At 41.9% G+C, this 21,702-nt stretch overlaps 1 protein-coding gene across 4 annotated transcripts in view; it reads right to left on the minus strand.

The window, feature by feature from the left end:
* Positions 1-4,100: 4,100 nt before the first annotated feature.
* LOC119653747 (voltage-dependent T-type calcium channel subunit alpha-1G) overlaps positions 4,101-21,702 on the minus strand; it is a 254,747-nt gene continuing 237,145 nt past the window's right edge. For all 4 annotated transcript variants that reach the window (XM_038058675.1, XM_038058673.1, XM_038058676.1 and 1 more), the window contains 5 exons: positions 20,937-21,134; positions 19,953-20,860; positions 19,656-19,848; positions 19,430-19,579; positions 4,101-14,148 (listed from right to left, as the gene is read on the minus strand). In XM_038058675.1, the coding sequence (XP_037914603.1) occupies positions 11,665-14,148; positions 19,430-19,579; positions 19,656-19,848; positions 19,953-20,860; positions 20,937-21,134 (3,933 nt within the window). In that variant the 3' untranslated portion in view covers positions 4,101-11,664. The remainder of the gene's footprint in view (positions 14,149-19,429; positions 19,580-19,655; positions 19,849-19,952; positions 20,861-20,936; positions 21,135-21,702) is intronic.

Genomic DNA, 21,702 nt, shown 5'->3' on the forward strand with positions numbered 1-21,702 from the left:
CGGTACCGGCAGATGAAATGGCGAACATATACAATATGGAGTCAATCTCTACTTTATTGCAGATCCCTATCAACAAGGAGTGGCTGGGGAGGCAGTAGGGGGAGATTAATTATTATTATATCTCGCTCAGTTTCTTACCGGGAAAATGGTGGAGGATACCACCAATACCTCTCTAGGTTTAAATTACACAGTTCACCCACTGGTCCAAAGTGAGGTGAAGTTCCGGAAACCCAGAGCAAGTATTTCACTGTCCATGAGAGGATAAATCTAAAAGAAACTCTAGGTGAATTGCTGATACTAGAAAGTGTAGTACATTATTCCAAGAAAGGAAGAGGTCAAGTAGGCGTGGTTACGAAATTGCGGGGAAAGGAGGCCCAGCTTCAGTTAGGTAACACTGCTCCGTGATGTAATACCTTATGGTGGTTCCATAACGCCAGTGGGCTGTCGGAGGTGATTTTAGTGGGTAAAAATCCTACACGTGTTCAGGCCAGTGTCTTCTAAGGGTTTCCTTAAAAAAAAGCGGATAAGTAGTACACTGATTATAATAAAGTTAAACATTGACGCTCTGAGTTGACGAACATAAGTAGTGTATTGTACTAGGTGCTACATTGGACCTAGCCGTATATTGGCGGTATTTGAGGACATGTGTGACAACCTTGTCTTTGGTGCAAGAGAAAGAAACTCTAAAGTGATTGCCTGCGGCTTTGCCGATTGCATCCTCCAAAACAGAGTTGTATTTACCAACGGATTGTGACGCAGCTGATTAGCAGCTTTTATTCAGTTTGAAATGATGGTCTACAACGAAGTTAATTCAATCGTTTTCAGTACTACGCTGGCAAATAATATTGCTCGACCTGCTGGGGAGGGGAAAACCTGCAGCGATCACCAAGCATCTGTCTCCGGCAGAATACGTCGAAAACTAAGAAGGGCGACAGATTGGTTTACGAAAACAGTTACTAGGAAAGAAAGTCATGGAGCCGTATGTAGACTAGTGGAAACTACCAAATACCTCCACGGAGACAGCTCTCCACACAATACAAGCCATCGCAAAGTGAAGCTACCATCAATGCCAAGTATATGCATAGTAACTACTGACGGAGCTGCTTGTCACAACGATATGAAGGAGCAATTAGGGAAGACCCCCACAGAAACCATCCAGAGAAACAAAGAGATATGTTTCGATTGGATGTAAGCGCGGTAGAGAGTGCTGGTAGAGCCATGATAAGACAACAGGGAAACCCTTAATCGCTGCAAAACACGTAATCTAACTCCCTCTCGAAAATATTGAGGGATTCTTCCCTCAGCAAAGCGAGGGAATGAACATTGTTTCTGGACACCATTTGAAGCGATGGATGCTCTACCAGCAACAAAAGACGAGCTGTTTGAAGTTTTCGGTTGAATAAATAACAATAGAACCCCGGGCCTGAACCACATACCGAATACCTCAAGCTTGCGGTGAAATATATACCGAATAAATTTGTTAAGTTATTCTGACCATGCATGACAGAGAGGAATACTAATACCAGTGCCTAAATTGGTAAACATTCAGACGAACCATTTTCCAATAGACTCATGTGATTTTTAACCAGAGCAGCAGTATCGCAAATTTTCCGTGTTCTTGCTGGTTCTCTCTGTTGTAAATTTAACTTTGGGGGTGGGATACCAATTAAACCTCAACAGCGGAGCATTAAGTTGTACGTTAGGATGGGTGAACAGTAGTTGCTAAGCTGGAAAATTAGACCATGAGATCCGAAATATTATGTATAGTTGACTAAAAGGGCATTTCTTTGACAGGGCTTTTGAATTGCACTGAAGGGAAGAAGGAAGCATCCTTAAACAGGAAAACTCAAGACTAGATTTGCCAAAGCCATATTCTCTCTATGCTCAGAGCCAGCGAGGGAGACCAGCTTGCCAACGCTGCAGCAAGAAATCCCTTTGAGGTTTACGAGGAATTGTTTACTTGGTACCTGGAATTGCCTAAGGACTTCTCCTCCTCCCCTGCAACTTCAGCAAAGCGAATTCTAGGGTATGTCTAGTCTGGTGGCGTGGTCACCCATAGTGTAGTGCATTATGGAAACCGCCGTAATCCTGCACGTGTCTGGCCAAAAGTTCATGTGTTCGGATTTTCTTGTAGAAGGGGCAGATCCTTCTTGATTTAGGTCTGAATGTGAGTCTTCGCCATTTAAAATAAGTGGCTGTCTATTCATTGCTGTCGCTTTCGAGGGACTATCAAGAGCGGAGTTCCGCCTGACTAGACCCTTCGATGTCCCTATGACCGGGAACATGGAAGGACATGACCTTAAGCACGCTGCTCAGACTGTTCGGCGCATCCCTGCATTGCCCCAACAGTCAGAAGGATGTCGTTACTTAGTACAAGGCCTTAACTGTGGTTTGACTGTCGATCAGAATGAACACATTACCCAGGGATTCAAAACACGCAGCCAATCACAGACCTCTAATATTGCCAGTACTGTCACTTGGATTATACTGGCATAACCCGGAAGGCATTACAATTCAGTTGCACTGTTTATATTTGATAATGCTCCCCACCTGACTCCAGATACTATATTTGATCCGTGGATAAAGAATACTGTGTTGTAACCCCGCAGCACATCGTGGTTTTTCCATTCTGCTCCGGCTGAAAGGCCCTTTTTAAAATTCTTGAAGCTCGGCTTGGTTATGGGAATATTCAGAGCTCCCGTGGTACTTCGACTAGGATGTTAATAAGGTCGCAGGGCTTGGGTGATCAGCGTTCAGGTTTACGGAGCCGGAGAGCATGGTACGATACCACGTATTTATTACGAGAGGCTAGGGGAAAGAAGTATAGAAGTAAATCTGCCATTATCGTAGGATTGGCTGGAAAGAGAATATTATAAAAGGTCATTTGCGTGCATACAAAATTTCGGATTGATAGATGTAAAAGTGATCATTCAGAATTCACACGAAGTTAAGATACTTTACTGGAAAAATACATATATTTGAGCATTTGGAGTTCTGTTGTTGGGGCCACTTTGCATTATATCTTGATTAAACTGGAATTAGTCTATAGCAGGCGAATTTTTCGGGTCCTATGTGATGTTCTGTCTAGATTGTGGATTATAATCTTTTCATCGATATACGGGGTGTGGTGAAACTGACTTTTACTATGCTGAACTCCGGAAGAGTTTTTGGAAATTCCTGTCAATGAGAGAGGTCACCGGACGAAATATTTTAAGGAATCACCCAGAATCGTTGTCAATAAGCCGAAGTGGGATCGAATCGAGTGTGATTCTTAAAATTATGAGGATAAATTCTTCTCAGATTTTGTTTGATTAAATTCCCACCTAAATATTTTTTGAAACCGCAACTATGTAGAACACGGATTGATGTATCTACTCTCGACTTTTGCTTGAAACTTAAATGAAAAAAGTAACAAAATAAAAATCCTTCACTTTCAGGGTATCTATTTTTAACATCTGGAACAAATCCAGTCAATTGTTAGTTGTTTCAATGTTAATTCGACTTTTGTAGTAAAAGTAACAAACTATACACATGAATGTATGCAAGAATTTTTACGTAAGTATCTAGAAAGTGGTAAATTAATGTAAAGATTCAATTATGTTTGGAGAAATATTACAATTTACATCATTCAATTTACAATTATCTCTAAGGATTTCGATTGAATTTCTTTTTGCTCCTAGAATTAACAATTTATCTCATTTCAAGTAAATATTAATGAGTGGATGATTACATGGTGACCTTTTGTCAATTTGATTTCCTTCTAAACAAGTAAATATGTATTCAGTTGAAAGTGAAAACTTTATTACAAATACATATGCACGTTAATGTTTGTATCATTTTCATTTTAAAAATTTATGGCCTCGAACGTTACATTCGAAATAGTCTAAATTACACTATTTCAATCACAGCTAAGTAGTAAATACCTTTTGAGTGGTGAAAACCGTTTTATTATTTAATATAGACTTTACACTCTACAACTAAGTAATTGGCTAAAAAACTTTTTTAATTTTTTTATTTTATAATTTTTGTTTTGTTGAAAAAACACTGTTCACCCTGTACTGAAGAGATAGTTATAAATATTTTTGGTCGTTATAGATTCTTTTCTACATAGTAAACTACAACTAGAGTTTTTACAATGTATATATAGATGAATTGAACGTAAGGTGAAAATCTGGAACTGTTGTTGGTAGTTATTGAGTTGAAATTATCTTTTTATTAGAATTGAATTAATTCGTCTTCTTCAAAAATTAATTTCTTTGTAATTTCTATTGAATAGTTTATAAATTTTCTAAAATTACCCCAACAAAATACTACAATATTTATTTTTTGCTTATAATAAAATGCTCCAATTAGAACCTTTAAATTAGAATACGATTAAACTGGGACCATCTAGATATAATGAAATAGGCGCTCGATGAGTAACTTTGCTCTCATAAATAAGGAAAACAACGAAAATGGCATAGCAAATTCTGGAAAAGTCCAAAATTAACAAATAGCAAGATCCTGAAAGTCTGTAAACAACTTCAACCAACAGATTTCTGCAAAGCCTTCCTCAGCCAGAAGAAAGCAAAGAATGCAAGCGAAGGGGGAACAAAAAATAAAATCTCATCTTTAGATAAAAATAATTGTAGCAACTTAGATACCAGAACCCATGATGTATAGGTTCTCCTTGTTTCCGGTGTACATTCTTTATTTTACGGTCTGAGGAATATATTCAGAAGAATCGAAGAGTGAGAATAACACCCTCCACAATGAAGAGCAAGAGCTGCTCGGTTTAAGGAAATGGTACCTCCTCGCACACATCTATGCTTGTCTCTAACCTGGTACGAGGTCATAAAGCGGTCTTCAGTTATTATTTTTTGAGGCTTGGGTGCTAAATCCAAAACGAGGGGTCCCTGGACCAAAAAAAGAGGGAGTAAATTTCTTCCCACTTAGTTAGGTCCGACATCAAGTGGATGCGGACTTAGGATCCTCAATCCTTAAATGAAATATTTTAGCACTGGCCAATATAATTCGCAGGAATATCGTGATTTGTGAATTATATAAAAAAGCATTTTAATATTTGGGAGCCGCTTCAGTGACGCTGCTCCCAGGGCAAGGGTGAGGCAGCTTCTGACGAGTTGCCTCTGCTTTGCTTCGAGGCTGAAAAGCCGTCTTTGATTATTATTTTTAGATGTGGACATCTGCTCTTCAGTTGAGGTAAATGACATACCCAGAAGGAAATCCATCTGAAACTCTAACTTGAAAGTTAATTGGACAAGGAAAGGAGAGAAAAACATCGATCTAGCCCCCCCCCCCCCCGCCAACTTACCCACCTTAAATCCGGATCACTCTAGGGTAAATCACAGAAAGCGGGAGATTAAGTTTTCTTTTCTAACAATAAGGCTTCATATCCTTGATGACAGCAAGTAGGGGAGAGGGGTTTGTAAGTAAAGCAGTAGTTATCTAGTCATACTAGGTCTGAAAGCAGTCGAAACCACATCTCCATTATTGTAGCAACAGGGACATTGCACAATCAGGTCGGAATATAAAATGCAATTGGTATTGCAACGGGAGAAAGAAAGTAAGGCGGGAAAACGGAAGCTCAATGCTTCAGGCAGAAAGATTTTTTCAATTTCCTATATCAAAATATTTTTAAAAAAAAAATTGGGGTTAGCCAGTTCCTGAGAGTGGGTCTGTCAAAGAAATTTTCGCTTCCCAGTTTCCACCTTCCCCCTTCTTGCATCGAATGTCCCAAATGAGGCCAGCTTTGGAGAGTGATAATCGAGACTTTTCATCTGATATCCCGGATACCTTACATCTCCCTTTCGCATCTATGGCCCCTACTCCTTAAACTCAATGTAGAACGATGTTACTCACCGTATGAGCAAACTTTCACAGCTCCCGCAGCTCCACCAAGTTTCGTATAAATAGGAGTAACCATTTTGGAGAATATGAGTGTGATCACAAACTGACAGTCAAGTCGACTATGTCGGCAATGAAAGGTAAAAGGTCCTCTCCTATAATGAGCCTTAGATAGCTGCGGGAGATTGTTTTGGTTTTTTTCCACAACATTCGGAAACTACCTTCACAAAGATATCAACGTATGCTGAAGAAATCCTTCCAGTAATCGCAGACAAAGTTCTTTAGGCAGCAAGAAGAGTCCGGGATAACGCAGTCGAATCAGGACGGCAGGACACTGGCAGTTAGAGTAGCACCAAGCATGTTTACATTGACTGCCCAAAGGAAGGTTCGTTCCTAGTATAGTGAAAATTACAAAAGCTTGTATTAATCCTGTAACGAGGTTTGATCCATAGGTTATCGAGCAGATAATCCATAACCAGGAGTCGGGGTAGTCATAATATGCAATCCCACCTTCAAAGTAGAGATTTATGCGAACAAGATCATCTGGACGATCAAGTCTTGGCTTAAAGAATTCGGGCTGAAACTTGCCTTCGCTGAAATACTTTCGAGGAACTTTCAACTCCAGGGTGAGTCTTAAAATCTTGCAGAAAACAGCTACCATCATCTCAGCATTAGCAAGGATGCTTCTAAATGTAGTCGGCCCGAAACACAGCCACCGATTACTTTTATTACGAGTCGTCAACTCTGTTCTTTTATATGCCACCATCGTGGGCATCAGAAACATGGTGAGAGATAGAAAACATCGTAAATAGCTTGAATCTGCATATCAGCGCTCTCCGAACATGTTGCATGCGTAATTGCTGGGGTGATTTTAGTGGATATTTCATGCAGTTAGGCAAGCCGCTGATACGATAATCAGGAAGCAAGCCTAGGTAAGCAAAGTGACTCACAGGGTTATCCCAAACATAAGTACTCATATGTGGACTAAGTGAAACCACAGTGAGACGCGTTACGATTTGACTCAGTTCTTAACGAGACACGATGGGTGCAGGCGATACCTCTACAGGTTCCGGTACAGCCGAAGATTCAGAAACCATTTCCTTCACCTGCCCGAGATGTGAAAGCTCAAGGTGAAACTTTGAAACTAAACTAAATATCCGTTTAAGGGTGGAAAATCTAGTAAGGCGCATGGTGTAATCGAATTCGGGTTGGGACGCCCTAGTTGCAATGGTGAAACAGATGTACAAACAACTAGAAGAAGCAGAAGCGGAGGCACAGAAGGGAAGCTACTGTATTTAACACTAGCAAAGCGGTAGCAGCTCATGTAGAGTGGATAATACCAGAACCGATTCGGAATTCAGCATGGCACTTTAATATACTCCTAACGTGATTCAAGTTAGGAGAAACATTTCATCAAGAAAATAAAAAGGACAGATAGAGTGAAGAGAAAACGGAATATTTCTCAAGCTAACTCAGAAGACGTGTAGGAACTATTTCTTAAGGTCTACAGAACCTTCGTCGGCTGCCTACCGATGGTGGGTTATCTAAATAGGAAAAAAATGGCAAAATGAAAAATGCGTCCTATCACGGGGAAAAAAGCGAACTATTGCCACGTGTTTGATCCGGGGACGCAAGCTTAAATTTAGCCGTAAAAATATAATTCGGAGAAACTTAATTCCGTATGAGCGATGTCATGATCGTCTAATTGGGGATAAAACCCCAGCTTAACAGGTTGCGATTGGAGGGTTTCTTAATCCGTATGGGCGAGGATGATCTAGTTTTGAAAGTCTATAAGGGCAATTTCTATGTCAGACCTTGCCTCACGTGGAGCATTGGTGTCTGTCAGAACACCATACAGATATCAATTTGGTTGACCTTGGTGTAACAACCGGGATGTCTGGACTTCCTTTCTATGGCAGGCCTAGACCGGATACCAGCTGTTGCGCCGTTGACGATGATAATGAAAAAGGTATATTACCCGTGGATGATTAGGTAACCCAGACCCCGTGGTTTTTGGAAGTGGCACATCGATATCTAGCGATCGGCGTAGGGAGACTTAAGCAATGCAACACTTAATGCTGAAAGATAAGGAAAAAATCACTAACGATTGTTGCTGTTGTTGTCGCTGGGCTCTTTCAGAAGAATTTCAGCGGCTTTCTGATCGACGCCTATTTAAACAAAATTTATGGAACCATTTAACGAGGCTGCAGAGGACTAAGGGGGGTTTTACGAGGAAGGCGTCAGCGTTTAGTGAGTACGACGTTAGTAAGAAACCTTGATTGGCGACACACTTATAGGGACTACCAGGCAATCCATCTACGGCTGGAAAAACAAGCGGGGAGTAGACTTCTCTTTAGCCTTTGTGATTTCACAAGCGGGGTCGGATCGTCCTGATCGGTTTCGGCATATTGCTCTGTCGAAGGCATGATCTGCATGTATTTGCGGGGAGCAGACATTTAATTTAAAATACAAAAGGAGGTCATGTGTTGATTGAATCGTTGTCAGCTGGACAGTATATGATATTGCAAGAGAAAGAATGGGATGTACATCAGAACATGAGTGCTTTGAATTGCAACAAGGGGCCCAATACCGATAGAATAGGGAAACTGCTAAATTATGGTCTGCATGTCTCCTAGTGAAAAGGCTTTGTCAATGAGTAAAATGTAGAGCGAACCATAAATAATTATAACAGCGATTTATAGACACCACAAAGCCAAGTTTAAAAGTATGTGAAATCAATCCCCGATGCGGTTTGCGTAGTGGTGAAGAAACTAAGAGGACAAAGGATTTGATTGAAGTTTCTACGAAAAGTAGTTTTGAGCCCTTTCCTGATCAGGACGCAATATAAAACATCACTAGACGGCTTCGTGATAATTGCTGTTAGAAATAGAAAATAATATCTACGAAGGATTGGAAGGAAGGGCTTGATGACGGCGTAGAATGCCATGCAAAGGTTAAGTACTGCCCCGAAGTAGACAACCATAGTGGAGTTCGCCAATGATCCGGTCATGATCGTAGTTACGGAAGACCCAAAGGACGCTGGAGAACACCCAAGTAGAAAAAACGTTAGTGCAGTGAAAATATACCTGGAAGGAGTCTGGTAAGATCTGGCGGGAGAATAGACGAAACCAATCTAGATCACTAAATAGAGGAAGAGCAACACGATTAGCACTTCAAATGTTGGCAAGTCGTTAGCAAGGATGATGCCTAACATATAGACGCGCACCAATGCATAAATGCATCCTGTTCATAGCCAGTACATCACTTCCCATCCATCTGCTAACAACGCTCGTTGAGGCCGAGCGCATTGGTCACGGAAGTAAACCGCTAGACGGTAGGTGCAGAATATCGTTTGACTGTGCTAAGAGGTAGATGCGCCTTCAGAGCCACTTCCGAAGAGGTCGGGCATGTTCTGCGATCCCAATTAATCTTGTGGAATAGAAATGCATTACTTGCCTAAGGTCATTTAATTTAACAATTAATCTGGACTTGAATGGGGAGGCTTATGAAAGGTTTTAATAACGACGGTCGGCGGTCCCATAAGCTCTTTTTTTACATCAAGAAATAGACTGCAAGACGACATGCGGAGGTGAATTATCATTTGACAGAATTCCTTATACCAACCATATACACTCCTGTAGACCTGTCAGCTACGGCTGAATAGCCCACAGTTAAGTAGCGATCAGAAGTTGAGTGGGGTCTGGTCGGCCTATCAGCTATGAATGGGTCAGTTTAAGTAGCGAGCGTTTACGAATTTTATGTGAAACGTTTTAACGGCAGGAGTTCAACTGATGTTGGTGCGGAATTGCCGATATGTGTTTGGAGTTCTCTGAAGGTGGTCAGGTGAAATCGACAACTTTACATTGTTACGAAGAGAGCAGGCGATGCATAACCTTGGCACCGTCACACTCACCAAGGCTGTCAACCAACCAAACTCCCCTAACTGGTTTTCCAGTCGTGAATACCGACTACGTGACGTATGAAACCAGACCCGCACGTGCTACTGCTAACCCGAATGTCAGGACATAGAGATAATATTTGAGAACCAAGACCATGCGGACCTCATCTTGCCGAAATGCTAACATTCCAGTTAATTATAGCACGTGCCGTCCGAAAATTGTTAGACCGGTAGCTTCCTCCAAACTACAATTTTTATTTATCAGTGTAGATATATATTTCAGGAGCAACTTACCCCCTTCATCAGTACAAAATTACTACCGTGCCGTCCGGTTCCATACATTATCTGGCGCAGTCGGTGCTTACGACTGGCAAACCTGTTAGGGGAGTTTGGTTAGTTGACGGTCTTAGTGACCGGATTGCTGTCAAGGTAATGCAAGGCCTACTCTCTTCATAACACAGCGCCCAACGAGGGTCTTTTGGTGTTCACACCCACCGGCCTTGACAGTATTAGAACCAGAGCTTCCCTCCCTCGCGACTACTCTGCTACTTAAAAGAACTTCCCAAAATGGTCTCTTATGCGGCAATACATATGAAGAACTAGAAAATGGAATGTTCTATTGTTTCTAAGGGAGAGGGGGACTTAATGAAACACTCGAAATGTGATGATTAGTTGGGGAGGTACTTAAAGTAGGGCAAAACTGGCAGACGGTAGACCTAAGCTCTCAATTAAACTCACACAAAACTAACGCATACTATGATAGAAGGTCGAGGTAGCAACTTATGGTCAAATTCATGTAGCTGTTACGTGGGGTAGAAGTAGGAGAAAGTAGGGACTGGGTTTTAGTGGGGATGATGCGGTTGCGTTCGTGGACAAACTTGACTTTCTTGCATCTCCCCATCTTCATGCGATGCAAACAAACATCATATAAAGGGTGGGATGACATGAGAACATGAGACCATTATTGACACAGCAAAAGCATCGGTCCATGCCGTATTTCAAGGCTCATGAAGATAAAATTGAAGGGATCAGGGTTTTCTTTGTATGAAACTTGTCTGAGGAGACGGATTGATGTATACACATGTTTAAAACCTCGGGGAAATGACAACCAATCCGCTTATTTTCTATTATTATGGAAAGCGGGAATTTGCAGGCTGTCAAGTACGTCGGGACAGGTTTCGCCCTGGGACCAGAGTTATCTCGCGGGCTGAATGATGCAAATGATGATGATAATGTCTGTTATGTCTGATACCATTGAAAGAAGCTTCTACATTCGCCCTATCTGGGAACAAGGCAGCCAGGAAACTTATTAAGCAAACGTATCAATGAATAGTGCAATTGACCTAACATTTTATACTTAAGTACAAGGAGCTATACTATGGTTCCCCCATTTCTTCATCCTAACTTATTCTGAGGTACCAGAAATTTTTATTGCTGAAGTGTTCTACCGAATGTCAAGCTTATCTTTCATTGCTAAGAGTTCCTTTTCGGAAGGCTCCATTCTAACTCTTTGTTCTTTCAATGTATTGACAAGTGCGAATAATAAAAGTTTTGAGACTCTTTCGTACTCATCTCCAACAGACCAGCAGACTAGCTGGAGACATTTGCCATCGGCATTATGAACCTCAATATGTAATTAGGCGACTTCAAATAAGAGGGGTTGGCTTTCCTTCCAAATATGATGATTGACCTTAGAAGAAGAAAGGATTCTGCCATGACCAATCATATAAAGTTCGGCTTTGATCCTTGCAACTATTGTTTTTGTTGGGGTTATTTCACGCTGAAACCAAATATTTAGTTTTTTATCTAATAATCATTGATTATGAAATATCTAATGTCCAATAACATTCCAGATTTCCATCCGTATAGAAAGATTTAGAAGTTAAAATAGTTTTTAGAAAAAGACTTTACGAAATCTTTGTTTAGGCCTCCATTGACGATTGGGGTGATTTCACTAAGAGTAGTTCATTGTAGTCCGAATCTTCGTTTCCGCAAGTATCTCTCTTGTCCATTCGTCGACGTTCTGAAATGATTCTTAGTATCTCCGCTGAGTCAGACTTCGATAAAGACTCCTGTCGCTCATTGATCTGGTCATATCGTCCATTTCCAGTATGCTGAGATCGTGATGCCGTAGGAAGTAAAAGTGAGCTTTCATCTATATCAGGATCTTCATCCAGGGCTTTCTGTTTAAACAATTGTTTTGTGCTTCCAGATCGGCTTCGCGGTGGCATCGATCTGGGCACGACTAGGAAAGATGATTTAGGATTTGGGTCAAGCGAAATTGATTTCGTCACTTGACGATTTTTCGTTCTGGGTTCTACTAGGTCCGGTTCGTGGTGTTTGGGTTCCGCTTCTGGTAGAGGATCGAGATCAACTCCCAAATCAGACTTGACAGTCGGATATTCTTCACTTTTGAACTTCCGCATATCTGTTTCTGGTTCTGCATCGAATTCCGTTGCTTCGAATATAGTTCGGCGGGCTTCGCTTCTCCACGGTAGGTTATCGCAGCTCATTCTTTTAGTTTCTAGTCTTCGGCGTCTTTGAGCATGTTCATCTAAGGATCGTTCTTTAGTAAGCATCTTTCTGCGCAAAATTGAGGTCCGTTTCGGTTTGGAGAGTTTAGGTGTTTGCGTTTGATTATCCTGAGGAGGCTGGTCTTCAGTTTCATTAAAACTATTTTCAACAGCCTCTTCAGTGATACTGTCCTTTTCGTCGAAAATAGGACTTTTTCGAAATGCTTGGCCACCCAGGTCGGTCAATCCTAAGGTCTGATTATAAAATTGTATAGTCTGACGCCGTTGCAGATATTTTTTATCTAAGGACGGTGTACTGTAAGTAAAGTTCGATGGAAGCGATGAAACTTTCTCCAGCGGTCTTTTCTGAATATTGTTGGGCTCTTCCTGTAGTTGCAAACACAAAGCTTGTTCCTCCTCGAACTCTTGTTCTCTAACGAATTCCCGTTCTAATTCAGTGTCCATATCCAATTCATCTTCCATCTGTTTGTGACTTTCTTCTAGGTGTTTCATTAGGACCGCAACAACTACGTTGACAAGTACAAATTGCGCCATAAGCACAAAAATCACAAAAAAGATAGGCGCAATGACCGTGCTAACGCAGCAGTTTTTAACGCAATCAGCGGCATCATCGCAATTGTCTCGTAAAGTGTCTTTCATTATTCCATTCCAATTGTCACCAGTGGCCACCCTGAACAATGTAAGGAAAGCCATTCCGAAATTCGCAAAGTGGGCGTGTTCTCCTAGTCCCTGACAAGGGATTTCTTCGGAGCACTCGAGTCGGCCAAAAAGCTCAACTCCAAGTGCTGCGAAAATAAAGAAGAGTAGGAAGAACAGGAGTCCCAAATTGCCGACTTGAGGAAGGGCTTGCATCACAGTATCCAGTAAGGCCCGGATTCCTTTTGCCATTTTTAGAAGTTTCAATACTCGTGCTATCCGTAATACGCGCATCACCCGAATTATAGTGGGATTTATCGGAATTATATTCGTTTCTAATTCTTCGAGAACAATTCCGACAATGGACAGGATCACAATGCCAACATCAAGCTGATTCCATTTGTCCTTCATATAGAGCTTAAAGCCGAGTGCAACAAGTTTCATGATTGCTTCCAGGATAAAAACTGCCGTAAAGAAGTAGTTGAATATTTTCAGTGCGTATTCTAGCGCTACTGGCATCATGTAGTATTCCATTGCCATCGTGACAACATTGAGCCCAATCACCGCGGCTATGGCCAAGTCGAAATACTTGGAGGTGACTACGTTGTGCACAAACATCCTTGTTGGGGAGTAGTTGGTGTAGTATGGAGGTTCATGCATTCTACGTCGTTTCTTCTCCATTTGGAGCGCTCGCTTGGCAGCTCTTCGGATTTTCTCTTCTTTCTCCTGTTCCTCACGACACCTATGGAAGTTCTCAACGACCACTCCGACGAACATGTTTAGAACGAAGAAACCAACTAATAATATGAAAGCTATGAAATAAAGGAGCCTCCATTCGTTATAGTTTGGGATTGGTTGCTGGTCTACGCCGACAGCATCCAGCCCCGTATACATTATGTTCACCCATCCGTCTCGGGACGAAAGGACAAAGAGAGACATGAGTGCTTTGCCTAAATCGTCAAAATTGTATTTTCGATTGACCCACACGTTTCCTTCAATGGCCAAGCAATCAGTTTTGTTCTTCACTCCTTTAGTGTGCTCTCCTTCGCAGTAGTAGAACGTGCCCTTAAAGAGCTGGACGCCAAGGATGCCGAAGATTATAAAGAATGTGCAGCAAATAAGTACGATGTTGCCGATAGGTCTCAATGATGAGAGCAAGGTTTGAACAACGAGTTTTAATCCTGGCGCTCGATTGATGACTCTGAGTGGACGCAGTGATCGCAAGAGGCGGAACACCTGTAATGGTAGAAAATGTGGATTTGTTAAATTGATTTAAATATAACATTAAATTTTGAGATTAAAGCTAATGAGATTGAGAAGGATAGCAAGATATAACTGTGAAGAACTTCAAAGGAATTAAACCATTTTTCGATCACGGTTCAAGAGTCTAGGGTGATGAATCATCTATCAGACTCCTTCGTTTAAAATATATCTCCCTAGAGTCATAAAAAAGAGTATTGCGAACTGTTCCTCCAGCTGGATATGGAGAAGAGAGCTTCCGGTGGCTATCCCTAACGCTAATTAAAAAACGCTCAAATAAACAAAAATGTCAGTTACGATTAGTGGTTGTACAGTCGCAGTCATAATCCTACCGTCAATAGTGGCATGGTGATTGGACATGATGGGGTGCAATTTGGACCTATGTCGTCCGGTACCCCAGGCAATTTATCGTCCCAGATTTCCAATCAGCCATTATCGGTATCAACTTTCTGCCTTGGCAGGATCTATTCGTCTTCATTCCAGATAAAAAGATAGTGGTTTAGCCTGATATGGCAAGGTAGAAGTTCTATTTGTCTACACTATTTCCATCATTGTACAAGACAAGACACCTTCCTGAGAACTCAGCCCTCGCTTGTTGGCTTTCCCATAAAATTTGAAGGACGCCTCTTCTCTACACAGGACGTTGATCTTTCCGCAGGCCTACCAGTGCACCACGAGATCATCACGAGACCCTGGTACCTTCGACCACGAAGGCCCAAGGATCCTCGCTTCGAAGCCGTCAAGGAACAAATTCGAGGCTTGAAATAGCGAGGCATCATCTGACCTACGTCTAGTCAGTGGACCAGCCCGCTGCACCTTGTGCTGAAAGCTAATGACACATGACAAATTACCAGCGGCTACAGATGTTTGAGTGCCTGCATAATTCCCCCGCGATTCATGTATCTCCAGTGGAGAGAGTATAATGCCAGGACTATTCAGGAGCGGCCTTCATTACGCTAGATAATAAGATTATGGAGCTCTGGGAACGTATTGAGGAATTGTAGAAATGTTCACCGGAATATAAGGGGCATGATCAGCTTGGTGTGCTGCACGGTTCGATACGGACCAGTAGTTACTGGAGAACTGTGAACGACTGAACGTACCAACAGGATTGCAAACTTTCAATATACAAACAGGATCAACTCCCAAGAAAGTGGGCCAGGTGGGAAGAGCGTCTGATATTTCTGGCAAAACGCATTTTATCGCAGTGACTGAGAAAAGAATATGACTTCACTATAAGGGTACGGAAGAATATAGAAAGGTCCCACATAGAAGAAAGAAGTGATAGGAGAAGTATGCGACGGAAGTGAGCCTTACCTTACATCGAGTTAGTGAGACCTAACCAAGATCATGAATTATCCACATTAACACTCAGAAAGTACTACGCCGACTGCGGCCCTTGAAGCTATCCTAAATTTACCCCCCATTCACTTGGGGTGTTCTCGGTGAATCCGATTATAGAACCGGCCCGACCCCTCGGAAAAATGACGACCATATTCCAGGCGGAGGTATATGCCATTTCATTGGCAACAGAAGAATGTCTGCGATAAAAATGGAGGGGTCGCATCATTCGAATCTGTTTCGACAATCGGGCGGCATTATTAGCACTAAACAACAACGACATATTAAGCCAGTTGGTGTGGAGTAGTCATCAGCTGCTGCTGAAACTTGGCCGACTGAACGAAACATTCCTGATGTGGATGCCGGGGCACTCTAACATCGCGGGTAACGAGGAGGCTGACAGACTGGCTCGCCGAAGGTCTGGATCCACAATGGTGGCGCCAGAACCAGCTCTTGGAATCCGACCATCTACAGTCAAGTCTACTTTGAAGAGTGAAATTGCAAGGATTCACGCAGTCAAGTAGAGGAATTTGGACTCTTGCCGGCAGGCGAAAATCCTTGTGAAATAGCCTTGGACCACTAGAGTGGCATTTTTGTTGTCCCTTAATAAGTGGGACATGAAAACCCCCGTATGGAAAAGATTGGGGTGGTGGTTTCGGCTATGTGCAGCCAATGTGAGGAGGAGGAGGAAACGACCCTGCACTTTTTATGCAGCTGCCCGGCATCCTCAGATCTCAGACGAAGACACCTTGGCAAGGTTTTCTTCAATGAAGAATCTGCACACTCTCTGCCTCTGGAGAATGTTCTCAGATTCGTTAAAGCCTGCGAATACCGTAGGCGGGAAGTCATTGAATAGGCGATTTACGGGGATAATACAATGGGCCTAATAATGGCCTGAGTGCTCGGAGCTGCGGCTCGCCCCGGTAAACTAAACTAAACACTCGCGCAATGGTTAATACCCATCAGGAGGAATAACACCTCAAATTTGCTAGAATAAGGACACTCATTTTAGGAAGTAGATTCGCCAAGATTGCTCAACAGCACTATACTAACAAGGGCCTCCAGGAAATCAGTATGCATATCAATGGAGAATCGGTGGATTGCCCGTATGGATGGCAAATGCCTTCGAGGTGGACTTTATGGCAATACACTCCTGGTTAGTACGGCTAAAGAAAATATCGCTCAGAACACTCAATTGGGCACAGAAGCCACTATACTTGGAAGGTGACTGCTTTGCAGTACGTAACACAACAATTTGTTAAGTAGTGAATTCGCAATGTTGGGGGGCGCGTGTTTCTAAGCAAGCTGACTTTACGAGTGGTTCTGGGGAAAACTTAGGAATAAGGATCGAAAGAATGCATATAAGTGACTGCGAGACAGCTTCGTCCGCTCTCATCAACAAAGAAGGGTGGATTCAAGGAACGCTATTTTCTAAAACTCCCATCGGATCATCTCTACAAGGATGCGTCGCTTTTTCCGTTCAAAAGAAAGTATGTCGGGGAAGTCAGGTTCCCCAAAAACTGCTATCTAGGATGAAATATAAAAGGATTACCACCTTTGAAAGTGAAAGACGAAAAAAGATTAAGTTGGTTTTTGACAACGATCACTAAGTACTTTTCCCGAAATGGTTATAGACAATCAGCTTGTTCTAGACTCCAGGATAGATACGGACAGGCATTGAGATATTTTACCTTGAAGAGCTCCATCAGCATCTTTCCTTCCTTCACGACTGCAAACTACGTCAGAAACCAGAGTGTGGTTGCCAGTTTGGAACACATGAACTTTTCATGAAATGCAGACCGGGAGTTCTGAACTTCGGACATGTTCAAACCATCAACTTTAAGGTATGTCCAACACGTCATCTAAAAAAAGAAAATTTGACCTAAGAATCCTAAAGGACCGGTTCATGGTTCAAGGGCAAGGCTAACTCAATCTGAATGTCAAAGATGATCATTATTTCTAGTGATGTTAAATTCCTGTAAAACTTTGAGTATAACCGAAATTTCTTCGAAGACCTTGTTAAAAATGTCACGTAATAGGATATGTATATATATTCCCACCCAATGTTTAGACCGAACTATTTTGAGCGTTCTTCTATAGCGCAAAATCAGTGGGTCGCATCCACTGCCCTCAGGAAAAAATTCAAGACTGAAGGGGCTGCCAAAGCTCGACAGGTAGATTCGTCCGTTGTCGGGGATAGATCTAGGCGCCCTTTGAGCGCTTGAATTTATTTAAATTGCACCTTTGGTCGAATTTGACATGTATTTTCATAAACTAGACCTTATGACAGCCTAAATCAATGAGAGCATGATCGACTATACACATAGATACACCCAAATTATTCAGAAAAGTACTCGATTACCTCATGGAGCGAGAAAGGGTAAGAACGATATGTACGAATGGGACGAGAATGTCATAGACCTAGCCCGTTACAACAAGGTCTCCAGGCTTGTCAAGGTTTTTGACGGGTTGTATCAGGCAAGGTGTCAATGGTATGAGAGGCTAAATTAGGCTCTGAAAGAACTAGAATTTGCATCGATCAATATCGACCCAGTCGTTGATTGCAGGGAGTCGACCTTCTTTGTCATCTTCGTCGATAACTTATTATCGCCTCCACGAATCTCCTAAAATTCCAAAGCTTGCACAAGAATTTTAAAAAATTTTCCCAATTAAGGATCAGGTACGATCATGCGGTCATCTGTCACCTGTAAATTTCTGAGGTAGTTCTGATGTCTGCTGAGCATATTTCCAGATTTGTGTTTCAGGAGATATATTCCGTACTTATCCCCAAAAGAGAGTCTTTTGGGATTGCAGCAATAATAATCTTCACAGAAGGGCCAGTTATGGCAGACGGATCGGATGCAGCGGTATTGTTGGGGATCCCGAATATGGAACTGGCCCGAGATGGTAGGGTCGCAATATTCGAATCTGTTTCCAAAGTTATGTAGCGTTATCAGTACTAGAAAAATATTCCTGTTGTTGGTGCTTGGACACTGACTGATAAAAGGTTCGCCAAAGGTCCGGTTTCATAACGGTGGGACCAGAGCTACCATTTGATATCAGGCTACCCAATGTGCAGTTTGTCCTGAAGGGTGAATGGGAAATTTGAATTCCTGCACGAACTCACTGCATTTTATTTGAGGATTGAGGGATCCTAAATCCGTTTCCACTTGACGTCGAACCATACCAAATGGGGAGCAACTTAATTTCTCTTTTTTTGATCCACGGACCCTCAGTTAGGGGTTAGCATCCAAGCTTAAAAAAATAAAAGCGAAGACGGCTTCACGGCTTCGTACCAGGGCAGAGGTAACCAGTCACATGCTGCCTCACCTCTGCCCTAGGAGTAGCGTTACCAAAGCGGTTCATAGATGTTAAATGATCCATTATATAAACAGTGAAGCCGTCTTCGCTATTTATTTTTTGAAGCTTGGGTATTAAGACCAAACGAGCGGTCCGTGGACCAAAAAAAATTGCTCCCCATTTGGTTCGGTCCGACATCAAGTAGATGAGGACTTAGGATCCCTCAATCTTCAAACCCAAAAGTATTGAAGTATTGTGTGCAATGGGCATGATGAAAGGTTGGAGTGCTTGGAGCTGCGGCTCTCTCTAATCTCTCAATCTCACCTTCTCACGCGAGTAATTCAGCTTTGACTTTCATGTCCCTTACTTAAAACTCACGTTTGTCGAGAACTCTGTCCATGCAATGATCTTGGCTTCTCTTATGCACTCTTTACCTAGCTCAGTAATAAACGAAGGTTTTTCGTACAAGTGCTCATTATATATAAAGTTAATAATGCAGTTTGACAAGGTAAATAATGTGTTCGAGAATGGTTTGTCTGACAGCATTCAAAAACGCGCGATATGTCGGAGAAGTAAGTTCAAAAGCTGTACGCATTTGAAAGAACCAAGTACTTACCCTCAATATTCCAAATATCCTAGGACTTGACTCACTCACTAGTGACATAAGGAGATCAATAATCGAGACTGTCACTAGTGATCCATCCATAATATTCCAACCTGATGTGAAATAAGCGTCTTGTCCATAAAACATCCCTGCCGCCACCACCTGAAACAATGAATTCAAAAATATGCAAGCACATAAGTAGCTAGGACCTCCTACTTGATCCTTAGATGATTCTCACCTTAACAAACATCTCCACTGTGAAGACGACAGTAAAAATATAATTGGCTGTCGCAAGGAAAAACCGTTCTGAACTAGTGGGCGGTATATTGGGTCTTTCCATGGCTAGCGTAATACAATTGAGGGCTATGAACAGCAGAACTGCATTGTCAAACCATTTTTGATTGACGAACCAAATGCAGGCATGACGAAACCTATGAAAAAGGATTAAAAATAATTTTGAGAAAGTTAATTCGTGATAATGATAAGGATTTTTATGATCTGTGATCCAATAGGGATGAGGTTTCTATAGACTCACCGATTATCTTCAGGAAACAAATATAGCGAATAGTCCTCACGCTCTTGTATAAAGTGCGTAGGCTTCAGCAACTCAATAAGGATTTTAAGCTTCGTCACGTGTTCCGTTTGCTGTTGTTGGCTATTACTTCGTCCTATTTGAGTAGATTCCTGAAGTGGTGCTGGCTGTGTCGCTGCTGGTGGCTGACTTTCAGGAATATTTAAATTCGATAGAGATTTTTGCCATTTATCTAGATCGATTTTGGAACTTCTAAGAGCCAAGGAATTCCGGTTTTCAATATTGTTTATGTTCATGTTTGAGGCTTTCTCGAACGCCAGTTCAATGGATGACATTCGCCTCGACATCCTGTAGTTTTTGATGGAGGTTTGTCGGTTCAGATTGTGGTAGAATTGGGTGTTGTTGTAGATGCACGAAGCTCGTCTGCCAATAGTTGAACTCCTTCTAATCGAATTCCGAGGAGTCAGCACGTTGGCATCACGGGTGTCATTTTGAATCCTGTTCGCAGGTTGAAGGAACGAGCTAGTGCGTGATACACTATTGTTTGTTTTTGACCAGTCGCGATCGTTGTTTAGGATCACCGGTTCATCTTCCGTATCAGTTACTTTCTTGCTCTTTTTTGAACTCGTCCTTCGGAATCGTTTGAAGCTAGAACTTCTAGTCATCATGGAATTGGGTTCCGCCTGCGGATCTGTGTTTTCCTTGTGTCTTTCGTTACTGACTAGTCGTTCGGTTAAATTCGTACTGCTCATGGTATTGAGGTAATTATTACTAGAATTGACCGATTTCAAGTCTAACAGTGAACCCACCGCGGAGGGTGGGCTGATATCAATTGTTGGCAAGCGTTCGTCGGCTATCCTTTGACCGATCAAGGTTGATGGCGGTTTGAGTAGGGATGGTGTACTGAAGCTCTGATAAAATATTACAAGAAATATTATAATCGATTTCAGTCCGGATCAACTTGTGTTGAGTTCTTTCGACTCTTACCTTCAGTACTTGCTCCTTGAGGGCAATCCCATCAAGATTTTGTTGGCTCCAGTTTTTGAAAGTTGTTCCTGATTCAAGTGTCGTATTGGGAGAGTCTTGTGGCGTTGCGGCAGTTGTCATTATAATTGGTGGATTACAAGGAGATCGAAGGTTTCCTGTCTTTGAATTGTCATATCGTCTCTCCTTTATTGAATATGTCTAAGAGAGACATTTGGAAGAATAAATGAAAGAGCAAAACTTGATAATCTTTAGCAATTGCAAATTTAAATTGAGACAATTAAAAAAAACGCTAGGATCGAATAAGGGCATATTTTGGATCATAAAAACTACGATTAGTGAAAATAAGTTGAATTTGGATAGGTATTCACGGTAAGAGAAGGAGGAGGGGACAGCTTATAAAAAATTTCTTGCTCATGAGAAAGGTAGGTGATGGCGATAGTTGGAGCAAGCGATCAGAGGAAACAAGTTGACCACTTTGGAAAGCAGTTCTGCTTCATCATCCAATCTTTTCCGTCAGCAGAAGTAAAAAAACTGAAAACAAGTGGGGAGTCATGAGTCTGAAATTTTTATATGGGAAAAAAGGGGCCCTTGCCGAGATCAATGTGCTTTCTCCCATAAAACAAGAGTCATGGCAGCTTATCTTGGCATCTTTACCAAACTTGAACTTAAAAGTTAAAAAGAATAAAACCAAGCCTCGAACCTGACGATCAAACCTCAAACTCGGTCCATCGATGGAAGAAGCAGGGCCCTTCTGCCAGCATTGCTG

Source organism: Hermetia illucens, chromosome 4, assembly GCF_905115235.1.
Source record: "Hermetia illucens chromosome 4, iHerIll2.2.curated.20191125, whole genome shotgun sequence".
NCBI classification, from domain to species: Eukaryota; Metazoa; Arthropoda; class Insecta; order Diptera; family Stratiomyidae; genus Hermetia; species Hermetia illucens.